The sequence below is a fragment of the Salvia splendens genome, chromosome 2 (genome assembly GCF_004379255.2).
Source record: "Salvia splendens isolate huo1 chromosome 2, SspV2, whole genome shotgun sequence".
NCBI lineage: Eukaryota > Viridiplantae > Streptophyta > Magnoliopsida > Lamiales > Lamiaceae > Salvia > Salvia splendens.
Genome location: NC_056033.1, coordinates 23,268,079 through 23,293,744, shown reverse-complemented (window position 1 = coordinate 23,293,744; position 25,666 = coordinate 23,268,079). Strand labels below are relative to the sequence as shown.

General features: G+C 38.3%; 2 protein-coding genes across 3 annotated transcripts; one reads left to right on the top strand and one right to left on the bottom strand.

Moving 5' to 3' along the window:
* Positions 1–5,005: 5,005 nt before the first annotated feature.
* Positions 5,006–8,378, bottom strand: LOC121762972. 2 transcript variants are annotated; one of them, XM_042159009.1, is made up of 5 exons: positions 8,083–8,378; positions 6,854–6,931; positions 5,855–5,954; positions 5,408–5,550; positions 5,006–5,342 (listed from the first exon to the last, which is right to left on the bottom strand). In XM_042159009.1, the coding sequence occupies exons 1-5, from the start codon at positions 8,359–8,361 to the stop codon at positions 5,334–5,336; spliced, it is 609 nt and encodes a 202-aa protein (XP_042014943.1). In that variant the 5' UTR covers positions 8,362–8,378; the 3' UTR covers positions 5,006–5,333. The 2 variants fall into 2 exon arrangements, with proteins under 2 accessions (XP_042014943.1, XP_042014936.1); XM_042159002.1 differs by having other exon boundaries at positions 5,006–5,550.
* Positions 8,379–15,573: 7,195 nt separating this feature from the next.
* LOC121776660 (protein FAR1-RELATED SEQUENCE 5-like) lies at positions 15,574–18,072 on the top strand. Its single transcript, XM_042173847.1, has 3 exons — positions 15,574–15,589; positions 15,940–16,702; positions 16,857–18,072. The coding sequence occupies exons 1-3, from the start codon at positions 15,574–15,576 to the stop codon at positions 18,070–18,072; spliced, it is 1,995 nt and encodes a 664-aa protein (XP_042029781.1).
* The last annotated feature ends 7,594 nt before the right edge of the window (positions 18,073–25,666 follow it).

The window sequence follows — 25,666 nt, the reverse complement described above, 5'->3', positions numbered from 1 at the left end:
TCATCCACCCTCAGATCCTCCTCAAATGATATTCGAGGTAATTCTTGATCCCGATGAAAGTACAGTTTCCCCTAACCATAATGTGAGTACAGATGTTCCCGAAGAGGATAACACGGTGGATAGTGACACTGGGAGATACATTCTTCCAAATCGAACTACAAGAGGAGTCCCACCAAAACGATACTCTCCTGAAAAGGTTGGAAAGAAGAGTCGGTACGGGGTAGCGAACTTCGTACAAGGAAATCTGGCCAAGATGGCCAGAGCTTTTGAAGCCGCATTGTATGAAGACGAGGAGATTCCACAATCGGCAGAGGAGGCAATGAAACATAAGCATTGGAGGGATGCTCTGATCACGGAAATGAGAGCACTAATGTGGAACAATACATGGGTAAAAGGCAAGCTGCCCGAAGGAGTGAAGACTGTTGGGTGTAGATGGGTGTTCACGATAAAGAGAAGACCAGATGGCACAGTGGAGAGATACAAGGCCAGACTTGTAGCAAAGAGATATACCCAGACCTATGGAATCGATTATGATGAGACCTTCTCGCCTGTGGCAAAAATCAACACCGTAAGAGTCATGTTCTCAATTGCAGCCAACAAGGATTGGCCACTTCACCAATTTGATGTGACTAATGCCTTCCTACATGGGGAACTACCAAAACCGGTTTTCATGGAACCTCCACCTGGATTTACTGATGAGTTCCAAGCAGGAGAGGTATGCCAACTACAGAAGACGTTGTACCGGCTAAAACAATCTCCAAGAGCATGGTTTGGACGGTTCACGGAGGTGATGAAGAAGTATGGATACAGACAGAGCAACTCAAATCACACACTGTTCATCAAGAAAAGAGCAGGCAAGATCACGTGTCTGATTATTTATGTGGATGACATGATTATCACCGGAGATGATACTGAAGAGATGAGCGAGCTCAGAAAAAACCTGTTTAATATGAGTTTGAGATGAAGGATCTAGGACAGCTAAAATACTTCTTGGGTATAGAAGTGTTGAGATCAAAGAAAGGGATATTCATCAATCAGAGGAAGTACATACTCGACCTCTTGGCTGAAGTAGGTATGCTTGACTGCAAACCTGCAGATACTCCGATGGTTCAGAATCACGGGCTACAAATAACGAAAGAAGCGAAGCCTGCCGACAGGGGGAGCTATCAAAGGTTAGTCGGGAAGTTGATTTACTTATCTCACACTAGACCAGATATTGCATACGCAGTAGGAGTAGTAAGCCAGTTCATGCATGCACCTCAAGAAGAGCATTGGGAGGCAGCTGTAAGGATTGTTCGATACTTAAAGGGAACAGTTGATCATGGGCTTCTGTTCGAGAAACATGGACACTTGGAGATAAGCGGTTTTACTGATGCAGATTGGGCTGGAAATCCAAATGATAGGAGATCAACCGCGGGGTACTTTACCTTCGTCGGAGGGAATCTTGTGACATGGAGAAGCAAGAAGCAGAAGGTGGTAGCACTGTCTAGCGCGGAAGCAGAGTTTCGCGGGATAAAGAGCGGGTTGACAGAATTACTATGGCTAAGGAAACTTATGAGGGAATTAGGTCTTTACTCATCTCAGACGTGTAAACTATTTTGTGATAACAAGGCAGCCATTAGTATCTCTGAAAACCCAGTCCAACATGATCGGACAAAACATATGGAAGTAGATAGACACTTCATCAAGGAGAATATGTTGAGATGCCATTTGTTAAGTCCGAGGACCAGCTAGCTGATATTTTGACCAAGGCGGTGAATTCAAAGCTGTTTCGAGAAGTATTGTGCAAGTTGAGCATCGGGAATCCCGTCGCTTAACTTGAGGGGGAGTGTTGGAGAAGATCGCACCATATCAGGAGGAAGATATGGGCAAATTATCTTTTTACCTTCTTTAGGAGATATGCAATATTTGTATTTATGTTAATTAGGTTTACCTTGTAGAGCAATCCCTACTCCTATATATTGGTACTCTATGTACAATGTAATTATCTGAAAATAATATACAATACGAGATTACCGATCCTTTAAACAATAATAGCTCATACATTCCATAGTGAATCTAGCACTTGTTTTCCAGGTTAATTTTTTAAAATTTAACCTTTTAATGATAATAATTCACTAATGCTACATATAAACTTTATTCAATCAGGAAGAAATATGAATTACTTAAGCAAAAAAGACATGGCTAGTTCATTTCAGATCAATTACTGACTTCATTACATGAAGCACTACATTGGATTAAGATGTTTGGGTAAATATGGTATTGTACACAAGATGCACATATTTGATTTTGCCACAATAAATTAAAAAATTATGAAATTAACTAAAAATCAACCCAACAATTATGATATTAAATGACAATTATTCTTTAAAAACTATGATAACTTTTGACATAATATTCAATCATTACAAAGCTATTCAAATTTGAAGCTAGAGAAAAGTCTTACAAAATAACATTGATATTATCGCGCGCTATCGTCCGTCACTGTGGCACCGCGGACGACGGAAGATGCGTCGTCCGCACCCGACGCTTAGTCTGCGGACAAAGCGCGGACGATAGGGCATCGTCCGCGTCATCGTCCACCCACTGTGGGCGACGCGGAGGATGGCGCGGACGATGCAACGCGTTTTAGTTTTTTTTTTTTTTAATTCGAAAATTTTGTTATTTATATACCCCAACTTCACTTTTCATTTGTAACTTTTCGATTAACTTTTAAACTCTCAAATTACGCTATAAAATGGATTCCGGTGGATACTCAAGTCCTAGTAGCCCGATGTTCGGAGATGGCGCACGGTGGCCGGGTACACAACCTGGTGAATATCAGTCGTTCGACGCCAACACGCAGTACGATCCGAACTTCAGTACGGATTCGTACGGTCTATCCGACATGGAGCCGTCTCCAACTCGCCCTGCCGCCGCTTCCCGTCGCGCCGCCGCCCCCGCCCCCGCCAGAAAGAAGCGGACCAAGCACCGGGCGCACAAGTTGCCACCTCCGACAACTTGTGAAGAGTACGCCCCCGGCTGTACGAACTACCAGCCGGATGAAACCCTCGTATTGGCGAGGTGTTGGGTGGATATATCAGAGGACCCGATATTCGCGAACAACCAGAAGTAGCTCACGTACTGGGAGCGCATCGCCGAGCGCTACAATGAGGCGAAGCCGCCGAGCGCGTACAAGCGCCAACGGGAGCAGCTCCGCAAGCACTGGGATCAGGTGAAGAAGCAAGTCAACCTATTCGCGGCGAAGTACGAGAAGTGCTTGAGGGATCAGGGAAGCGGCGAGAGCTTGAGCGACATGCGCGATAGAGCGTTGTTGTCGTACCAGTCCATGTACGGCGACTTCAAGCATTTCAACATCTGGGCGCTCTTGAGGGACAAGCAGAAGTTCCAAGGCGGGATTCTGCACACCGGTGCGGCTAAGAGGACGAAGACCACCAACACTGGTGGTTACACGACCAGCGAAAGCGGAACTCGTCCGGTGGACCTCAACCAGATGTGCACGGAGGAAGAGAGTTTCGGCACACTGATGTCCTCCCGGCGGCGTCCCATAGGCGTCAAGGTTGTGAAGAACAAGGGGAAGGCGAAGGAAACATCCTCCTCGGCCGCCGCCCCACCATCGCCGATCCCGACCCCGGCGACGATCCAGGCGACACTTGCCTACGCGGAGTTGGCAACGGCCTCGATGGTGCAGACGTTGTTGGATACGCACAACGCCCTTAAGAAGTGTACGGATCCGGCACAAGCCGAGCGCCTCCAGAGGTTGAGCAATGAGTTGAGCCGGAAATTGGGGCTTTTGTAGGATAGTCATTTTTTTTAATTTCTAACTTGTGTAACTTTTTTTTAAATTACTGAATTTTTTGCCGTTCTTTTAGTTAACCGTTGTGTTTTTTAATAAGTTTGCATTTATATATTTGAAAATATTTAAATTAAATAACAAAATAATAGTAAAATGCTTAAGGCGCCCCACTGCAGATGGAAGGGCAGGATGATAAAATGCTAACGTGGCAGTGTATAGGGCGGACTTTAGGGCACGCCTTAGGGCGCCCCATTATGGATGGCCTTAAATGGAGTATTATAATAGCAACCACCAGTATAAGTAATAAATTTACTTCAAATCCACACATACATTTATGTGATTTTTAAAAAATCATTAATTTAGTAGTAGTAGTAGTAATATTTTTATCACAGTACGAAATATATACATATCACTAATATGTATATATTTTTCCTTGGGAAAGATCAATTGATTTGACAAAAGTGCAGAGCTAAAATGATCAAAAGTGCAGGTGTGTGCAGAGTAGGCCTGCACACAGATCGGGAATATGTCTGAAATGCCCTTTAAGGCATTTGGGCATTTTGGTCCGAAAAATGACTACAAATATACGATATGTGATTATGTTAAATGTTAGAGTCTTGTGGCGATATTTTTTTTTTTGTCAGGGGTCTGGAGTGCAACAAATCGAAACGTCAGAGACATTTTATATAGTTCACTCTTAATTTTAAGATCCAATGAATCATAACTCCCTTATCCATAGAAAATAGTGTTATTTTTTTCATTTTGAATTTTCTACGAAAAATAATCTCATCCAAATATATAAAGGTTCTCTCTCGAATTATTACCACTATTCTTTTGGCCTTTAGTAGACGGAGGGAGTATATTAAAGTTCTTAATTCATTCCCATAAAAGATTACTACTAAAAAAAAAATTACTACTAAAGGCCCGGTCAAACAGTGGAGTGGATTCATTGTTCATGAAAAGAAGAAAGCAGACATTAATGTTGGTATTGCTATCTCCTATTTGTAGTGCTTTCTCTATTCCACGTTATTTGAGTCATTTTTTTTACAATCGTTTTTTAAAAAACTTATAATAAACTCTCCTCTTATCTCTCTTACTTCACTTTAACTATTTATTATTTTTCTAAAATGAGTATTAAAAAGTAATGACTCAATTAAAAGTGGGATAGAGTAGGTATTTGATGGGGTTAAATTATACTCTAAAACTTGATTTTCGTAATAAAAATCATTAAAGTAGAAATTATGGCTTACATAAAGAGCTTAAACATGCTCCAAAGAGAGGCATGTGGACATAGACAGACTATATTCATAGATACACACATATATATAATATATTCCGTATTTTTGAGGTGCAATACAAGTGAAGGCAAGGGTGTTGTGAGTGTGCTACTCGTTTTCCGATTTATGTAAATTGTGAAGGATGTACAAGGAAGCCGAAGACAAGAATATACAAACAGAGTAGGTTAGTAAGTCGAAGCCGGTTGTTATTGTTACCATCTTACTCCTTTCAAACATCTTCACCAGAAGGATCATGACTATCACATGCCCTATTCAGCAGCACTTTTTAAGTCTTTTGATGAAAGTTGGCAGAAGAGAGGAAACATAACATTACCTTCAAAGCAAACATGCCGAACAAGGATGACCCCTTGAGTGAGCGGTCAGAAGCTGGAGCGACATTTGGGGGCACATTTGAAATGAAGAGTCCGTACAACCCCATCCCGAATATCAACATGACAGTCCCAGCAAGATATACATCTGCAATTAAATGAGGTTATTGGAGACAATCTCATTTAGGTTGCTACCAGATTTGAGTTTGGAAACTGAATGGAAATGATATGTTATATGCAGGCTAATTTGAAATCAGTGAAAATGAGAACATGTAATTCAGTTGGAGAAGTTGGAAGGATTCCATTAGCAAATGGAAACAAAACAGCCTAATGATAGCGCTCTACCTGGCAACAAGATAAGACAATCTAAGTCGAAGAGCAACTACTACTCATAGAAATGCAACTTTTCTCCTCTAACAAGTCATGCTGAAAAAAAAACTTTGGATGCTCACCAATGGCTTCAACAAGTCGTAGAACCATTTGGCCAGAATGGACACCTTTAACACAGCTCGTCCAGTATACTTTGTACGCGTCAAATATGTAGACGCATCCCTACAAAAATAGCATTCATTCTCAACAACTCTTTAAACACACACAAGGCATTATTGATGATTGCAAACTAAAAGTATTTTCTTTAATCTGAACTAGATGTATCACTCAGACACAATGTGCCACTTATGTCTAAATAATTTTCTGTTTCAAGAACATCATACTTAAATACACCATAATCGCATTCCTTAATTATGTTCGCCAATTCACTCATATAATTGGCTTATTGATGTTTTGTACAGAATGTAGAATTTGGTCAATCATATTGTGGTCACTCTTACTGTAGTAACAAGCCCTGTAGTTAGTAAGAGCAGACAAGAAGCCATAAACTTGTTGCTTGGATAAAAAGAACATATATAATCCCTCCGTTCCTGAAAAGTATGAATAGTCTTAATTTGGAAATTCTTTTTTTTGTAATGAGGTGAGACTCATTCTCCTATAACAATACATTAAAAACTTTTTATATCTATATCTCTCTTACTTTATCAATTATACATTAAATCTCATGCCAAACCAAATGTTCATACTTTTCAGGGATGGAGGGAGTATAAAGTTTTACCAATGAAGCAATGTGTGAGCATTCTTTACAAAAAATAGTGTGGCTCTGTCACTTATCGACCACAAAAGAGAAGTAGAACAATGTGAGACTACTAGGCAGAACATTTAATTTTCAGATATTTTGCACTCATTTGATTCTAAATCAAACCCCATATTGACAAGCTGTCAAGCAAACAAACTTAACCCAAGTGAAATGAAAAACCAAACATCATGTTTTGGATTTGCTCTAATATAATGGTTTTCAATAACTAGTAGAATCATCCATAACACTGAGAAGATCATTGGCCTTGTATCTAGGCTGAAATTTCCAAATAAGAGAGTATAAGAGATAAAAGAGTAATTACATTGAGAAAGCACAGCACAGAGCCAGCCAATGAACCACCAACTGCTAGTAGTGCCAAAAACCGGAAATCAAATATGACCTGCACGAGTTAAAGAGACTCAACACAGTAACTTCAAACCGTTTTGAAAATGATCATGACTGGGTAACATATCTAAGGATTAACCTTGTATTCTTTAAATTTTATGTCACTCCTCCGTCCCAAGAAAGATGACCCCTTCCTTGAATGGCACGTGATTTTATGCAGTTTTATTTTATATGTTAATTAGAAAGAGTAAAGTAAGAGGGAGAATAAAGCAGAGATAAAAGTGTTTCAATTTTGTAACAATAGATCATCTTGATTGGGGCGGAGGGAGTACAATATAGGAGTATATGTGAATAGATGATCATGAGTTCTTGTGGTGATCAAGTCCATCAAGATGAAATGATCGTGACTTTATAGACGAAATTCAGCTCATCACACCCTCGCTTATTACATACTCCCTCCGTTATTCAGCAGTAGAGTCATTTCATTTTCTGCACTCGTTTTAGAAAAATGATACCCCTCTGTCCCGGCTAAGATGACACATTTCTTGGCCGACAAGGAGATTTTAGGAGTTATTGGTTAATGTGTTTAATTGGAGAGAGTTATTAAAATGAAGACAAAGATGAATATTTTAATTGTAGTGAGAAAAGTAGTTGAGTGTATTAATTGGAAAGAGAAAGATTCCAAAAGTAGGAATAAATCATCTTATTTGGCACAAATCTTAGCTGGGAAAGGGGGAGTAATAAATAGTTATAGTGGAAATGAGTGAAGTAAGAGATAATAATGTAAACAAGAGTCTTGTCTACAATTTATTTTTTAACTTTACTCTTTCTCCACTTCAATATTTATTATCATTTTTCCAAAACGAGTGCACTAAATGAAATAACTCTACTATTGTGGATCAAAGGAAGTAGAAAAATTCTACATCGGGATAAATTACTCACAACTTTTAACCAAGATATATAATTGAATTTTGATAAATTACTCACAACTTTTAACCAAGATATATGATTGAATTTCATCAAACAAGAAGAAGATATATGACTACTTGACTATCATAAATTTAAAGGCATAATCTCATACCAACCTTAACAGCTAATTACAGCATAACTAAACAGTAGCATTAAAATTAAGTAGCCATTTGAATCGGTAGATTGATAGTAGTAGAAAATCTCTACAGTAAAAGCACAAAAACAAAATTAACATACCCTCTCAATATTGGACTCGGTAGATTGCACAAATTGCACGACCGTGCTTCCATTCGGATTTACCAGCGAATAATTGTAGGGTAACTCCGGCGGTTTCCCTTTCTCCGAAACTCCAAGATTTTGAGTTGATTTAGATTCACCATGAGAAGCCTCTGCTGAGGAAGAAGAGGCGGACATTGAGATGGAACGTTTTCTGGGGATTAATTTCTTGGTGGAGTGTGGAATGGACGTGAACAGCGAGAGAGCGCTGGCTGAAACGGAAGATGAGACCACCGCCATTGATGGAAAAATGAAGAAAATTAACGAGTACAGATATTTTTGAAGCAGTTGTGTGGGTAAGGCCATCTACTACGCTGTCTCTAAACCGTCCCTTAAATACTATTTGACCACTATTTGAGGGCCCCACTGTCCTTTTTTTCTCCATCCCTTAACTAAGGGACGAAACCTGCAACGCTCCGTCCCTTAATTGTCCCTTATTCCGTCCCTTAATTACTATTTATTCAATTTCATTTTTTATTTTTTTTTCTCAACACAATTCAATTAAAACAAACACACTTTATTAAAAACACACTTTAGTAAAAAACACACAACATAAAAAACACACAACATAATTTAAAATACAAATTTAAAGAAAAATAAAAAAACTAGTCCGCCGGCTAATCATCCTCCGGAGGCGGTCGAGGTTGAGGGGGAGTCGGAAGGCCAAGTTGTGCTGCCATATACACAATTCCGTTCCACCAGGCCGTGAATTGGGCGTACGAGAAGCGGGAAGTGTCCGCCATTGTGGCGGTCATGTACGCCACCATAAGTGTGTCCGAGCCTCCCCGCGAGCCCGATCCCGAGGCCGGCTGGCTTGATTCGCCTCGGCCCTTCCTTGCTCTAGCCGCTTTCGCCGCCTTCGTCCCTTGCGGCCGACGGCGCCCACTCGCGGATCCTCCAGCATCGCCGACCGTACCCGCAAACTCCTGGGATTAAGCCTCAGGTTGGCTGATGCCCTCAGCGGTGTCACCACCAGACGAGTATTGGCCACTCGCCGTATGCTTCGTGCGCTTCGAGGTTGAGCCCGAGCTGGAGCGAAAACCGCCGGCCCACCGTTCCTCGTCCTTGACGGCCTGCCAAACATCAACAAATCTGAATTGATGACCTTCATCCTGGTAGTAGGCGCGCAAAGTGGACGTCAAAATGTCGGTTGCCGTTGCGCCACTTTGGTAGCGCGCCTCTTTGGCCGAGTAGATGCCGCAGAATTTTTTGACCTGTCGGTCGACTCGGTCAAAGTAAGAGCGGAGCATTTTAAATTTGCGCTTGCGAGAGCCTTTCGGCTTTATCTGGTGGTAGACCTCGCAGACCTTTTCCCAGAAACACTTCCGAGATTGTTGATTCCCGACGATGGGATCGTACGAGACGGTGATCCAGGCGTTGTACACCGCCAGCGTTTCGAGGTTGTTGTATGGATGTCGGCCTAGATCCTCCTCCTCTTCCTCCTCGTCCTCGGCCACCTCCACCGCCTCGGCCACCTCCACTGCCTCGGCCTACTCCCGGCGTGGGATCAACGGGAAAATCCTCCCGGATCTGGGATAATCCCTGCGAATACCGCGGGGCAGAGGGACAGACATATGCATCAAGGTCAAAATTGGGTGGTTGGTACCCCTCTGGCGTCGCCGAACCCTGGGTCCCCGGCGTTGACGAACCGGAACCGCCCAATGTATTGATCATGGTCTCCCAATCGCCGAACGGGTTGAGATCCCACCCGCCGGAGCCGGAACCGCCGTAGTTGCCGTCGCCGTCGCCGGACATCTTGAGTTGTTATAAGAAAATTTGAGAGAAAATTTAGATGATAGGAAGAATAGATGTGTAGTTGTGTGAGAAATGAGGATGAGTTTAGGAGTATTTATAGAGTAAAAAAATTAATTAAAAATAAAAAAAAATTTAAAAAAAAAATAAAAAAATGGTATTATTACCGTTACAAATTTTTTTCTTTTATTTTTTCTTTTATTTTTTATTTTATTTTTTTTAAAATTCGAATTTTAAAAAAAATATTTATTGCGTCAGCACGTGACGACGCCCACTCGCGGGCCGGCGAGTGGGTGTCACGCACGACGCCGGGTCGCGCCACGTCGCTTAGGCGCGTGGCGAGACAGCCCGTCTCGTGGCTCAACGGGACGCGACGCGGGACGAGACGCGGGACGGGATGGCGAGCTGCAACGCGTCGCGCCGGGGTCCCTTCTCTCCGGGACGGGACGCGAGACGCGTAGTGGATGGTCTAAGAAAAGTCGCAATGGATTTCGTAATCACTAAATATTTAAAATATAATCATCTTAAATATTATATACAAAAGTAATATAAGTAGAACACTATTAAAAAGTATTTAAAATGTTTATTTTATTACATAGAAACTAATCAAGATGCATTGATCATACTTTAGGACAAATAAACTTTAACACAAAATTAAAAATGATTTTAACTAAAAAATAAATATAACAATATAATATATGTAAGTCAGTAAAAGTTTAAACTTCATAAAGTATTTAAAGGTATTATTATTTTGATAATAAAGAAGAAATATGAGTTGATAAAATAAAAAATAGAAAAAATATGGTATTGTTAAGGGTTGATCCCTGGACGTCTTAGCTAAAATTCATTAGACTACTATATTTTATATGATATTTATTGAAAATAAATATATTTTTACACTCTATATAGGGGACGTATATGCTATTTTTGACTCGATTCAATGGAAAGTTTAAGTTCTCCGAATGGCCGGGAGGAGGCGACCGGCCCCTCTACCCCCCTTAGTGTGTTTAATTAAGTGGGTTAACGTATAAGTATTTTTGCCCTTTTATTATTTTCGACCCTCTAAATTGTTTGGATGAATTATATTTTTCTTGGATTTGATAAATTTCCTTGGGATATTTATCCAATAATTAAATCCAAACAAAATCTTCTCTATTTAATTAGACCCGAAAACCCCCCTCCCCCTATTAGATATGGAATTTTCAAATTCTCCTATAAATTAGGAGAAGGAAGTATTTTATGGACTTAATCAATGCATTGTTATATTATTTCTATAAATTAAATCTAAACCAAGTCTTATCATATCTAATTCTTTCTTTGTCCTATTCAAATTAGAGTTTAAATATTTTCTTGATTATTCCCCAATGATTTTTTACTCTATATTGTGGGATATTGTTAATTATATTTCCTTTTTGTAGATTTTTTCCCCAAGTTAATTCAAATCCTATGATAATTTAATAAAAAAAATCACCTCTTTCTCTCTAAAATCACGCCACTTCTCTCTCCTCTACAATAATTTCATTTAGAGCGAACTACATAAACCATCCCTGACGTTTTCATTTGTTTCATTCCAGACCCCTGACAAAAAAAAATATCGTCACACGTCTCTGGCGTTTAACATAATCACATATCGTATATTTGTAACCATTTTTCGAACTAAAATACCCTTATGCCTTGCAGGACATTTCAATCATTTTTACTCTGCACATGACTGTATTTTTGCAACTTAGCTCTGCACATGGCTGCGCTTTTATCAAATCAAAGTTGATCTTTATATTAGGTGATGTCAATATCCAAGCTATCATAGTATAATTGTTTGAGTTGATTTATTTGTTTTCACAAATACCATAAAAAATACCATAAAAAATTTATTAAGACTTTGAATTTGATACACAATTAATCAATAGATATTATAAATAAATATAATAAACCTGAAAAAAAAATGTATTATACTCCTAAGAGTTAAGAAATTAAATTAGGTGTTAAAATATTAAATGATACTATATTGTTTATTACAGAAAGTAAACATTTTTTTCTCCTCTAGTGATAATTAGATAATCAATGAATTATAACAAATGGTACTATTGTGGTAAATATTTGATCGACAAAAGATGTACTCCTATTATATGATGACTGATGAGTTTGCACTCTTTATAAAATTAATGAAAAAAATGAATTTTATAAAATAGATGCTGATGTTAATAAGTAAACAATGCCTCTAATTATATCCACGTCAGTAAGAAAGTGGGCTTCAGTGAATGAACCCAACGTCTCCGTAAAGTCTCTGCAGTCCAACTCATTTCTCACCTCCTCCATCACCACCAGCTTCCACGCTCAAACCTCTTCAATTCCCTCAATCCAATAAATCCACGATTCCACCCTCAATTCTGCGAAAATGTCAACCCTAGGCTTCAATTCAACTTATTAATTCTTCTTCTGCTTCCAATTCATTTCTCGCTCACAACCAACATGTCCGTCGCTGAGCTCAAGGAGCGCTCACAATTAAAGTTTGGAACTCAATTATTATATCCTCACCTGGAAACTTCCATATCACACCGAATTTTCAGCAGCGCCACCGTCTCCTGCCTCGGCCACAGGTTTCCGCCGCTCCCGTCGGTGGTGGTTCCGATGATGCCTGAAACCCCAAGCATCAAACTATATATAAAAGGTGATGGAATAAACTGTACTGGAAGTGGAACAAAAAGGTAAAAATATAAGGACAGAAAGAAAAGAAGAAGGCGTATAGAAATTGTTACGTGAGCTTTATTATCTATAATTGAGCAGACGTCAAATCTCGTTAGTGAACAGTAATTGGCAGGTACATGCAGTGCAGCAACCTGCCACAGCAGATTTCCATTCGATATGACCTTAATGCCCTTTTAGGGTTGAAGGGTCTTGTAGTGTAAAAAAATCTGATATGTGATTATGTTAAACGCCAGAGATGTGTGGCGATATTTTTTTTATCAAGGGTCTGGAGTGAAACAAATAGAAACGTCAGGGATGGTTTATGTAGTTCACTCTTTCATTTAATTATAGAACATATATATATATATATATATATATATATATATATATATATATATATATATATATATATATATATATATATATATATTGAGTAGTGATCTATGGCAAATGCCCCTTAACCAAATAACTAGAGAACAAATCATAATCACAAGATCAAAAAAATCAAGGGCTAGTATTAATTTTCGAATTTAATGAGATATTAGTTCCATCAATCACAAATTTAATCAACAATAACAAGGCGGGGGTATAATGGTCATTGCATAGCCAAAATTCTGCTTTCGTGAACCGCTACGAATCCTCTTAGGGTTGACTGCTTCTCTATCACCAAAACTGGCCTGCGATTTCAAAATCGGAATCGGGCGCGGCAGAGTCGTTTTGAAGGGAGAAAGAGATCTCCCGCAGCCTGTGTTGATCGGAGATTGCAGCGCGTTTGAAGGGGCGGCGGCATGGTGGTTGCAGAAAGTTTTACAGAAGAAAATTATGAAGATTTGAGAAATTTTGGGAGATCAAAATTTGAAAGCGAAGTATTAAAGCATCACATTTTGATGACTGTGCTTTGTTTAAACTGTTTAAACTGTTTAAACTGTTGATGATGATTTTGGTTGTGAATTTGTGATGCTTCATTTCATTCCATTCAAAATCCAAGGAACGTTCAAAGAGTTTGTCAGTAGTGACGGAGATCAACGGCCACTGGCCACTCGCCACTCATGGGATACAGGATCCGCGGCTGATGACATGCTTCGAAGATTTCTGCTTCTGGGAAAGCATGTTGTGGCATTGGGGGGACAAGAACTGGACGGACCACTCCACGACGACTCTGCCCCCGTCGCCACCATCTTCTGCGCAAACAGTTTCTTTATAATCTTTGGCTTATTTTTTCATTTTTTCTACTTTTTTTCCTTTTACACCTTGAATTCTTTTTCTGAAGTGAAGTGATGCTTTATAAAGGTTTGAGGTTCATGACTAACATAGTAACACAATACAGATTCCTAATTCATCCAACCACGACTCGGCCGCCACCTCTTCGTTAATCAAACATTGATATACAATAATTAATATAAGAACATGGTTGTTCTTTGAGAACCGTCCTCCATGGTTGTTTGTCGCTACATAATTCACGATGTAACTTTGAAGCAGAATAAAAAATATTGATACTAAGAGTGATGTGTTTTGTAAACCAGAGTGAAGAAAAATCATGCTAAGAGTGATGTGTTTTGTAAACAAGAGTGAAGTAAAATCATGCTAAGAGTGACGTGTTTTGTAAACAAGAGTGAAGTAAAATCATAATAAGAGTGATGTGTTTTGTAAATAAGAGTGATGTAAAATCATGCTAAGAGTGATGTGTTTTGTAAACAAGAGTGAAGTAAAATCATGCTAAGAGTGATGTGTTTTGTAAACAAGAGTGAAGTAAAATCATGTTGTAAACAAGAGTGAAGTAAAATCATGCTAAGAGTGATGTGTTTTGTAAACAAGAGTGAAGTAAAATCATAATAAGAGTGATGTGTTTTGTAAACAAGAGTGAAGTAAAATCATGCTAAGAGTGATGTGTTTTGTAAACAAGAGTGAAGTAAAATCATAATAAGAGTGATGTGTTTTGTAAACAAGAGTGAAGTAAAATCATGTTAAGAGTGATGTGTTTTGTAAACAAGAGTGAAGTAAAATCATAATAAGAGTGATGTGTTTTGTAAACAAGAGTGAAGTAAAATCATGCTAAGAGTGATGTGTTTTGTACTCAATGAAATGACTAGTAGGTATTAACAAACCGGGCTTTAAGTCCAAAAAAAAAGAAGTCACTCACTTGGGCTGGAAATAAATTAATAAAATGTGGAATCCACATATAAAAATGGAGTAGTAATTTAATAGCGAATTAATGAAATAAATAATAAACGTAATTTTAGGTGACATAGAGGTATAGAGTCCAAAAATAAAATTATGAATCACAACATTTAATTGAAATACAATCAAAACAATAACACAAAAACATCAAATTCGATCAACCTAAACAAAACATCAAACTTTCCCCAACAACACTTCATCAATAACCCTACGCAGATTCCGTCGCGACGCCCCTTTCGCCGCCTCCTCCGCAAGCTTCTTCCACTCCGCCGCCCTCCTTCTCATCTCCTCCCCTTCCTCCCCCACCATCAAACTCCTCACCTTCTTCTCCACCTCATCCCTCTTCACATCACATCCCCCAAGGGTTTAATAAGCCTAGGGGCTAGGGTATAGTACGTACACATTAATAACAACGTTTAAGAATAGCTTGTGTTTGACCTATAAATAAATCACGTCAGTTTCCAATGTATATAGTATACTGATAAAGGTCGTGCAAATAATGCAACAAATGAATACGCGTAATGCATTATGTTGTCTGTATAATGCATAATATCTTGTTTGCAATGTATAGGTCGTACGAATTAAGATAGGACCGCTAGTATGCCTCGTTCTTCTAGGGCTTAAATGTCGGTAGTAGTTTTAGATTTTTGGCACACGTCAAGAGTTGTGACCCCCAAGGGTTTAATAGGCGTAGGGGCTAGGGTATAGTACGTACACATTAATAACAACTTTTAAGATTAGCGTGTGGTGGACCTATAAATAAATTACGTCAGTTTCCAATGTATATAGTATACTGAATAAAGGTCGTGCAAATAATGCAATAAATGAATACGCGTAATGCATTATGTTGTCTGTATAATGCATAATATCTTGTTTGAAATGTATAGGTCGTACGAATTAAGATAGGACCGCTAGTATGCCTCATTCCTCTATGGCTTAAATGTCCGTTAGTAGTTTTGATTTTTGGCACACGTTTCTTATTTTCCCCTAAGGGTTTAATAAGCCTAGGGGGTAGGGTATAGTACGTACATATTAAAAACAATGTTTAAGAATATCGTGTGTTTAACGTAGACATAAATCACGTAAAAGTCCAATTTAAATATTTTGTCGATTAGATTTATGAAAAGCGTGCATTAATTGTCAATGGACTACATGGCAAAGTTGTACTTTTATGCTGACCCCTTTTTTTCCTATTCTTTACAGTGGTTGTTGTACCTGAATGTTCTCACGAGCTGAAGCCTGTGGTTGGTCGGAAATTCCAATCCTTGGAATTCGCATTCGCTTTTTACGAAATATATGCCCGCGCAGTTGGCTTTGATACGCGCAAACAAGCGATGAGGAAGGTTGATGATGTCACGACTTGGTATCAAGTTATATGCAATAGGGAAGGAAGGAAGAAGGGTGACGAAGATGACCAGTTGAATGCCCGGTCTGGTTTCACTATCAAGCGTATGAAACTATCTAAGCGGTGTGGTTGTACGGCTAGTATATCCTTCAGGTTTTTCTCGGAAGATTGCTTGTCAGGTTATGTAATTCAGGAGTTCAACGAGATTCATAACCATCACATGGTTGAGACGGAATATCAGCAATTCATGTCAAGTAATCGCAAGTTGGATGATGTACATCATAAATTCATCCTCGGCTGTACCAAGGCTAATTTAAGACCCACGCTTACATTTAAGGTATTGAAGGAAATTCTTGGCGGGTTTGACCTAGTTGGCTGCACTGTTGGGGATATCAGGAATGCCTCACGGGACATCAAAGCATATGCACACGGATTTGATGTACAAATGGTGTTGGATGATATGGCTAAGAAGAAGGAGATGTCCGAGGCGTTTACCTATCACTACGAAGTTAACGAATCCGAACAGTTGGTTGCTCTCTTTTGGTGCAACGGTTTGATGAAGAGGAATTACCACATGTTTGGTGATACAGTGTCCTTCGACTCCACGTACAACAGAAACAGGTTGAAACTAAGCAAAGTGTTTTTTACGTTATAGTGCATTTATCTGTTCTATACTTTGTGCATTATTACCGTATGTCACTGCATTACACAATACCCTACGTTGCATTATGATATATTAATTAATTCTGATGCCACGTTAATATGATGTATGCAGGTACTGTATGATCTTCACTCCTTTCACTGGAAAGGATAATCATGGTTGTCCTGTGACATTTGCGGCCGGGTTGGTGTGCAGTGAGAAAACAGGATCATTTGCTTGGTTGTTCAGACATTTCGTAGATTGTATGGGTGTAGCACCCCGGATGATTGTTACCGATCAAGATTTAGGTATGCGATCAGCGATTGAAGAGGTCCTAGTCGGCACACGTCATCGTTGGTGTATGTGGCATATAATGCATAAGTTGGCTGTCAAGGTACCAAACAGATTGTTGCGGGATGACGATTTCAAAAAGGAATTCAACGCTTGTGTGTGGTCGGACCTTGTAGAGCCAGGCGAATTCGAAGAGGAGTGGAATAGATTGGTCGAACATCATCATCTAGAGGACATCGACTGGTTTACCACATTGTATGCGTATAGGAAATATTGGATACCGACGTACTTCAGGGATTTTCCTATGGGATCGATGATTAGGACAACGTCCATATCGGAATCAGAGAACAGTTTCTACAAAAATTTCCTGAAGCCCCGAGCTAACATAGCTGAATTCTACTTGAATTTCAACCACGTCATAGAATTCCAGCGGAACAGTAGAACAGCGTTGGACTACCACGATGCCACTGCCATACCCATAATAGCAACTACTCTGCCGTTCGAGAAACATGCTTCCACGTTGTATACCGACAGTATGTTCAAGAAAATACAAGAAGAAATTGTAGAGGGTAATGACAGATGTCGTGTGCTGGGTTTTATATCCGGAGAAACGGTTGACACATACAAGCTTGGGGATAGCAAGCGCAATGCATATGTTGTCCGTCATGACAAGACTGATGATACTTACTCCTGCGAATGCAAACTATTTGGTCGGCATGGTTATTTGTGCAGTCATATATTTTTCTTGTTTCGGAACAATGAGGTGAAAAAAATCCCGGATAAATACTGTGAAAGCCGATGGATGAAGACTCCCTTAGCCAAGCCTGTACATGGGGAGTTGCAGGATCCTCTGCCTACCCATTCATCCGTTGACGATAGGCAAACTGTGTCTAACCAGGCGAGTTCGATGTTTTATGGGTTTCTTAGACGGTTTGAGACCGACATCGATGTGTTACGTGCATTCGTAGGCGGCGTCGAAGAACTTGGCAACTCTCTTCAAGCTGGTACCCCATCAACCTCAGCCGCTGAGAAGAGGCGTATGGTTGAAGAGTTTTATTGAATGGCAAGGCCTGAATCTGTTCAGGTACATCCCCCGGATGTCGTGAAGATGAAGGGTCACGCCAGCAGCTCGGTGAGCCGTCTGATTTCAAAGAGAGACAAGGCTATAAAGGATGCGACAAGGCCTCTTAGACGGTGTAAGGCGTGCGATGAGTTGGGTCATCACAACTCCAGGAACTGTCCATTGCTTAAAGAGATGACGATGGAGAAAGATGCGCGGAAGGGGAAAAATCCAGCTTAACTCGGGTTTTATTAACAAAACCATTCTGGTTTTTTGTTTGGACATATTTTTCTTTTTTGTCGAATGGTTGTAATAGAAATCCAACGTTTACTTGCTGGGTGAGATAAATTTTTTGGTTTATTATAAGATTTTATATCGGTCACCTACTTTATTAATAAGGATTCGTTATCTCAGTCTCACTTTCACGACAACCAATTGATAAATAGATATTATCTATTGCAAATAATGCAATTATATGAAGATATAATGCAAATCATTTTTACCCATTTTCTGTATATGGCGTAATATACTTTGTGTTTAATAAATAAGTGCATTATATGGTGCGGAAATTGCATTATGTACAATGATTGATACATTATGCGGTTTACATTAACCATTATGAGAGTTTACCGGAAACCTATATACACAATTAACATAATGCACACTAATTTTTAGTTTGATACGTGCTGTCATTGCTTGTTATATTATTTAATATCCCAGAAGCAAGTTAAAGACAAAAACTATAAAAATTATTCCAAGTGACTTATCACAACACCACCTTTACAAAATACACACACAAAGTTTAATAATGCATAAGCTTTTACTAATAATGACATGATATGCATATATGATGCACAACATATTGAATCGTATTCTGTATACAAATGCATTATATGGTTCAGGTATTGCATTATGCACAAGGATTTGTACATTATGTGGTTTATGTTAAGCATTATGAGAGTTTACCGTAAACCTGTATAGACAGTTAACATATTTAAGGTGACTCCAGAAGCAACACCCGGTCGGGTGATTTTTCACCAACACAACACCCGACCGGGTTAAAATTGTAAAGCATGCGTAGTCCAGAAGATACGCACGGTCGGGCGATTTTATGTTTCAAAATGCCCGGTCGGGCGATTCACGAAATGCATGTAGAGACCAGAAACCTCACCCGGGAGGGTGTTTTTACTTAACCAAAACACCCGGCCGGGTGTTTTGCCGCGAGGCATCTAAATGCATTTCGTCAGTTTTGGCATTCAATCCAAATGGCTTACCACAAAACCAACTTTCCCAAATACACACACACAAAGTTTAATAATGCATTATCTTTTACAAATAATGACATTATATGCAGATATGATGCACAACATATTGAATTATATTCTGAATACAAATGCATTATTTGGTTTAGGCATTGCATTATGCACAAGGATTTGTACATTATGTGGTTTATGTTTAGCATTATGTGAGTTAAGCGTACACCTATATATACAAATAACATAATACACAGTGGATTGCAAATCAAGGTAAACCGAGTTTAGAACAAAGGCCATCTGAATAAACATCATGCAAATAGTGTTCGGCTAAATGATCGCAAGTTCAAATTCATAAAGACTATACTAAAAAACATTGTTCAGTGTGTTCAAGGTTGTAAAAAGATCTAAGGTGCAAAGTCACCCAATCAATCAATCAAGTCAGTAGGTTCCCTCAACATATATCGGAAACCATCAGTCACTACAACCCATAATTCTCGACCCACCGTTCGAAATTGAACTTGGCAGGTCTATCTCTCCAATACTTCGTTGCCTTAGATTGGTTTCCGGCACCTCAGGCGTTGTGCGGACAAGTAAGTAGCTTACTTGAAGTCATCTCCACCATCAACCTCGACCATCATCAGTTGTGCAATGTCTTTTGGGGTCATCTTAAAGCGGCCCTTCTGGCACCTCTCCGCCACCAGGTCGTTAAAAGCGAAGTTTGACTGTTTGTCGACGGGCCTTGATATCACTTTTGGCCCTCGAGGGAACCCCAACGTGAGGTGGACATCCTCCTCGTCCAGAGTAAGGTATTCACCGCCGGTAAGTTGAATTTGGCAGCGGGCAAGATGTAAGGCGCTCAATACCCAATATGCAAGATAAGGGGGGATTTCCTTAATGTCGAAATTAAGGACCGGCCCAAATCCAATATCTGTTACAACCCTTTTCTGTCGGGGATTCAGCTGCTTCAAGCAGTCAATGAATTGGGATGGCGTTCGGCGACAGTAGAGTCGATCCTGTTTTCGCCCTGTAGGTGGTTTAGGCTCACCATGACTACCAGAAGTACCAAGGCCTATCTCGGTTAACCTCTCCCTAAATCTTTTTGCAAGCGCCACGGGAATAATGTCGTCGACAACATCGTCTATGTCGACTCTAAGCTGCTTATCCGAAATGGACCAAACAACACATCATGAACTGAGTTTAATTAAGGATTAATACATATATCACAACATATGATGACACTTAACCCATACTGCAAAATACACGACAAGTAATGCTAATTACCATCATATTTTGTGCTTATGAATACACAATAACATTATACAGTACAGACCATCATATCACATAATGTAATGACATGTACAGTACACCACATCAAATACACAATAACATTTTCAAAACCTTCCCTGCAAATAAAGCATGTCTGAAACAAAAAAAAATGAATTAAATATATAGTTTATTTACTACAATGCACAATATCAGTCAACATGCACAACACACCACATCAAATACACAATTACATTTTTAGATTGCACTGCCCGCACTTCATATTTAACTTTGGTAATACTAAATGTTTTACTTAACCACCACAGCTAATACCCTTAATAATGCTTAATATACTGATAACAATACATATATCATGGTACATAATGCACTGTCTAAGTTAAATAATGCACAAAAAAAAGTTGCTCTTGATATTAGTTTGTAAATCACACATTACACTACATACACCTCTTAAATGCAACAAAAACTACGACTTATGCTATTATACTTTGACATAATGAACTGCATATTCAAAAACAACATCAGATGAGATTAATGCGGATATATACGTACAACCAGGAAAAAATGATGCAGTAAGAACAATTAATGCATACAAACCTTACCCATAATGCATAATATAAAGCAAATAATTATCATTGTGCATTCACATTTAAACATTTTCTATTTAATCATCCAACCGAATCCTCTGTAACATTCTGAGGCTACAAACCAATACAAACAACACACAATGTTAAAAACAACATAATGCATACATCATGGTACATAATGCACAGTATGTCTTAAAAAATGCACACTAAAATCTAACATAGTTTGTTCTCGAGTACACTCACTACCCTACATAGTGCGTAATTTAATACACATAATGATTCTTGAAACATATTCATAATGCACTAATCAAACCAAACAATCTATGCACTAAACTCTTGACTGCATAGCACAAGCACTACACACAATACACATACAGATTTTTAACGAAGCAATTGGCCTAAACAAACACACATGCAAATACCATTCCACACAATAAACAACTAAAATATTGAAAAGCACAAGTTGCGACGACAATATACCTGCATCCTGTGAAGCTTCCGAGCGCGGACGACCTATTTTCGGCATTTTGGATCTGCAATAATACAAAAATATAAGAGACCTAAATCCATTACTTTTTAACACAACACAATGTCTAACCGTGCTAATCAGAGCCAACCCTAGAGGAATAACTAGTTAATTCTGAATGTAAAAAGCCATGGCATATGAAAAGTCAATTTTTTTTTGTTCGGGTCTTCAAAATAAAAACAACAAACGAGCCAAAAAGTAATGGTCAAACATACCTAGCGGATTTTTTGAATATAACACGAAACGAGTCAAGGATTGTCGATTTGGATAAGATGTTACCACCGGTGGAGTTTAATCACCGAAATCTTGAATCGCTGCTATCAATTCTTCACCCGGTTTGAACGGCTAAGGTTTTAGAGAGTGGAGGGAGTAGGGAGAGTGGAATAGGATGAAAGAGTAATGAATGAGAGCGGTAGAAGAGATGGACACGTTCAAATCGCTGAAAATTCACGATTTCCAAAAATATGGCAGGTTCGAATTTCTCCCATTTACTATAGTATCCCCATAATGCATTATGTTAGGTTCTATAATGCAACGCGGACCGAGAATTTCAGCATCGATGTGGTCCGTTGATTCATAGGATCTAATGGTCAATATCAAGAAGAGAAAAGGAGCTTAGGTATGAATAGGAGAATAATGCTCTCCTATATATATATATATATATATAAATATATATATAGGTCCATGATCAATTGAGATTTTTTAGGCTAATTGAGAAATGAGATGCAACATCAGCCACTCATTTTTATTAAATGAGTGGTCCAGATTTTGCCACACAAAAAATATTTTTAGATTAATTTATTATGAAAGGGTATAATGGTCATTTCGTGGTTTAGTTTAGGGTTCTTCAGCCTTCAATCGCGATTTTGGTGAGATTGGTGATTTCTCTGAGATCTCTCTGATTCAATTGATTCTAACGCTTTCTGATTCAATTGATTCGAAAATTAGAACACGGACGATTTCAACGATCTCTGATTCAACGATTCCTCTGCATATCAATTTTTTTAAAAAAAAACGACTAATTCGACGGAGTTTGGTTGAATCTGAAGTTTTTAGGTTGATTTTATCGACTTTGATTCTGTTTTTATGCTTTATTTGTTGATGCCCAGTCGAATTTATTCCTAATCAGTTTTTTTTTCATCTTTAGCTTCGAGTTCAATTCGTAATCATTACCTAAGGTGTTATCTGATGGATTCTTCATCTTATTCCGAGTCGACGTCGACGAATGGTGAAGGTAATTTGGATTGGTTTTCATTAACATGACTTTTTTGTACTTTGTTGGTGAATTATACTCCGTTGACATGAATGCACAGCTGTTGATATTTGAATTGATGTTCTGTTGACATAAATGCAAATCTGTTGACATGATGTCTGTTACCTGTTAAATATTCTATATAGTTATACTCTTCGTTGACATTTTGTTGACATACAAAATAGTTGTATGCAAAATGCACTCTCCCCTGGCTGAAGAGCCCCTACTGTGGTGTTTTTGGTGGAGGAAGGTGTTATGGGTAGGGTTGACAGTCCATGATAGGATGTCTAAGATGTTGGTGTTGGTGAGTTGGTGCTGCGTATTTTGAGATTTTGATTTTGGTGTGGGTCAGTTAAGATATGCTAGTTTACATTATGTTCTAGTTTGAATTGATGTTCTGTTGACATAAATGCAAATATGTTGAAATGGTGTATGTTACCTGTTAAATATTCTATGTAGCTATACACTTTGTTGACATACAAAATAGTTGTATGCAAAATGCACCCTCCCCTGGCTGAAGAACCCCTGCTGTGGTGTTTGTTGGTGGAGGAAGGGGTTATGGGCAGGGTTGAGAGTCAATGATAGGATGTCTGATATCTTGGTGCTGCTTATTTTGAGATTTTTATTCTGGATTCTGGTGTGGGTCAGTTAAGATATGCTAGTTGAAATTATCTGTTTTAGATTGTTGACATATTTTCCCATTATGTTGTAGGATCTTTTATTCCAATTTGCAATTTCCCATTATTCAGGTTTATCTTGCACTCTTGTTCATCAAAGCTCTTCAACAAAGAAAACGCTAATATGCTGGGAATTGAGTCAATTTATAAATCCAGAACACTCTCAAACCCCATCTCCTTCACAGAATTAATATGTGCCTCATTCCATTTGCTTATTGCTTCAACAAAAAACAACGGCTTCCTTTTAACTAGATGTCGTTTACTGAAGTAATTATTTCCTTTTTTTTGTTCTTTAACCTCCGTTTGCTTATCATTTTGTCTTTTGCTTCTTGTCTCAGAAGCAACTAATTTTTCCTGGTCATTTCTTCTTTTGCCCCTTCTCTCAGAATCAATTAAGTCTATCTTCCTCTTTTCTAGTTTAAAATCAAGCATAAAAAAATGTCAATAATACAATAATATCATGTCAAATTTTACATATAACATTTGAAGAGCATACATATGTTTTGTACAGCCATCCTAACAGCCATTTAAACAAGCATACACTATGTCAACAATTATGTTCAACCCATTGACATCTTAACAGCCATACATATGATAAGGGCAAGCATACACTATGTCAACAATTATATGACAAGGGCAAGTACACTTATAAGTCAGCCATCGTAACAGCCATATATAAAACAAGGGCAAGCATACCCTGTTTTCTACATTATGTCAATAGCTATTGACATACTACTACAAAATGTCAAAACCACTATGTCAACAGACATCCTCTAATGTCAATAATCTCAAAAATTTAAATATATAGGAGTACTTAACTCGAAGAAGATTCTTCCTCTATTTCTTTATTTCCCGCTTCTAACCCTTCGTCAATTTCCATAGCTAATCAACCCCCAAAAAAACAGAAGTCGAACTCATCAGATAACTAAATTATGAAAACCTAAAAATAAAATTTTTGAATAATCAAACTTTGTTTTAAAAAAACTAAAATCAAAGCCATACAATTAAAAAACGAATGAAATCTTTGACCTGAATGAGTCGGTTCAGTCGATTCGGTGTTGACCTCCAAATCAGACGCCATTTTTCCGGCAACGGTCGACTGTTCAATCGGTTCCTGAATGTCAATCGATTCCCTTGTCATTGTTTTAGAAATAATTTGGTTAGGCAGGAGATAAAATCGGCTTTTAAATCAAACTGATTGGATTTTGTAGATGAAGGGTTAGGAATTGAAAAAAAAGTCGACTTTCGATTTCTATCGACTTGAAGATTTAAGAGAAAATGGTTGGGAGAGAAATTTAATATAAATCTGCTTTTGAGAGAGTTGGGTTTTGAAATGATTTAGGAGAGAAATGGTTTACTAAATTTATTACAGCTCTGATTAACTCTGTTTTTGAAGAAGGAAGTTTTGTAAAGAATATGAACGGCCAATTTTTTTCCGCCATTTTATTAGAGAAACGAGTTGTTGACATGAATTATGGTCATATAATACATGTCAATAGACAACAAATCAAATGTTAAGAACAAATAAGAAAATGTCAATAAACTGTATAAAAAGTCAACAACTAAATAATTCTCATATCAATAGTCAAAATATCAAATGTCAACAACTCGTATTAAAATGTCAACAACTCATTTCTCTAATAAACTGGCGGAAAAAATTGGCGGTTCATATTCTTTACGAAACTTCCTTCCTCAAAAACAGAGTTAATTAGAGTTGTAATAAATTTAGTAAATCATTTCTCTCCTAAATCATTTCAAAACCCAACTCTCTCAAAAGTAGATTTATATTAAATTTCTCTTTCAACCACTTTCTCTTAAATCTTCAAGTCGATAGAAATCGAAAGTCAACTTTTTTTTCAATTCCTAACCCTTCATCTACAAAATCCAATCAGTTTGATTTAAAAGCCGATTTTATCTCCTGCCTAAACAAAAAATTTCTAAAACAATGACAAGGGAATCGATTGACATTCAGGAACCGATTGAACAGTCGACCGTTGCTGGAAAAATGGCGTCCG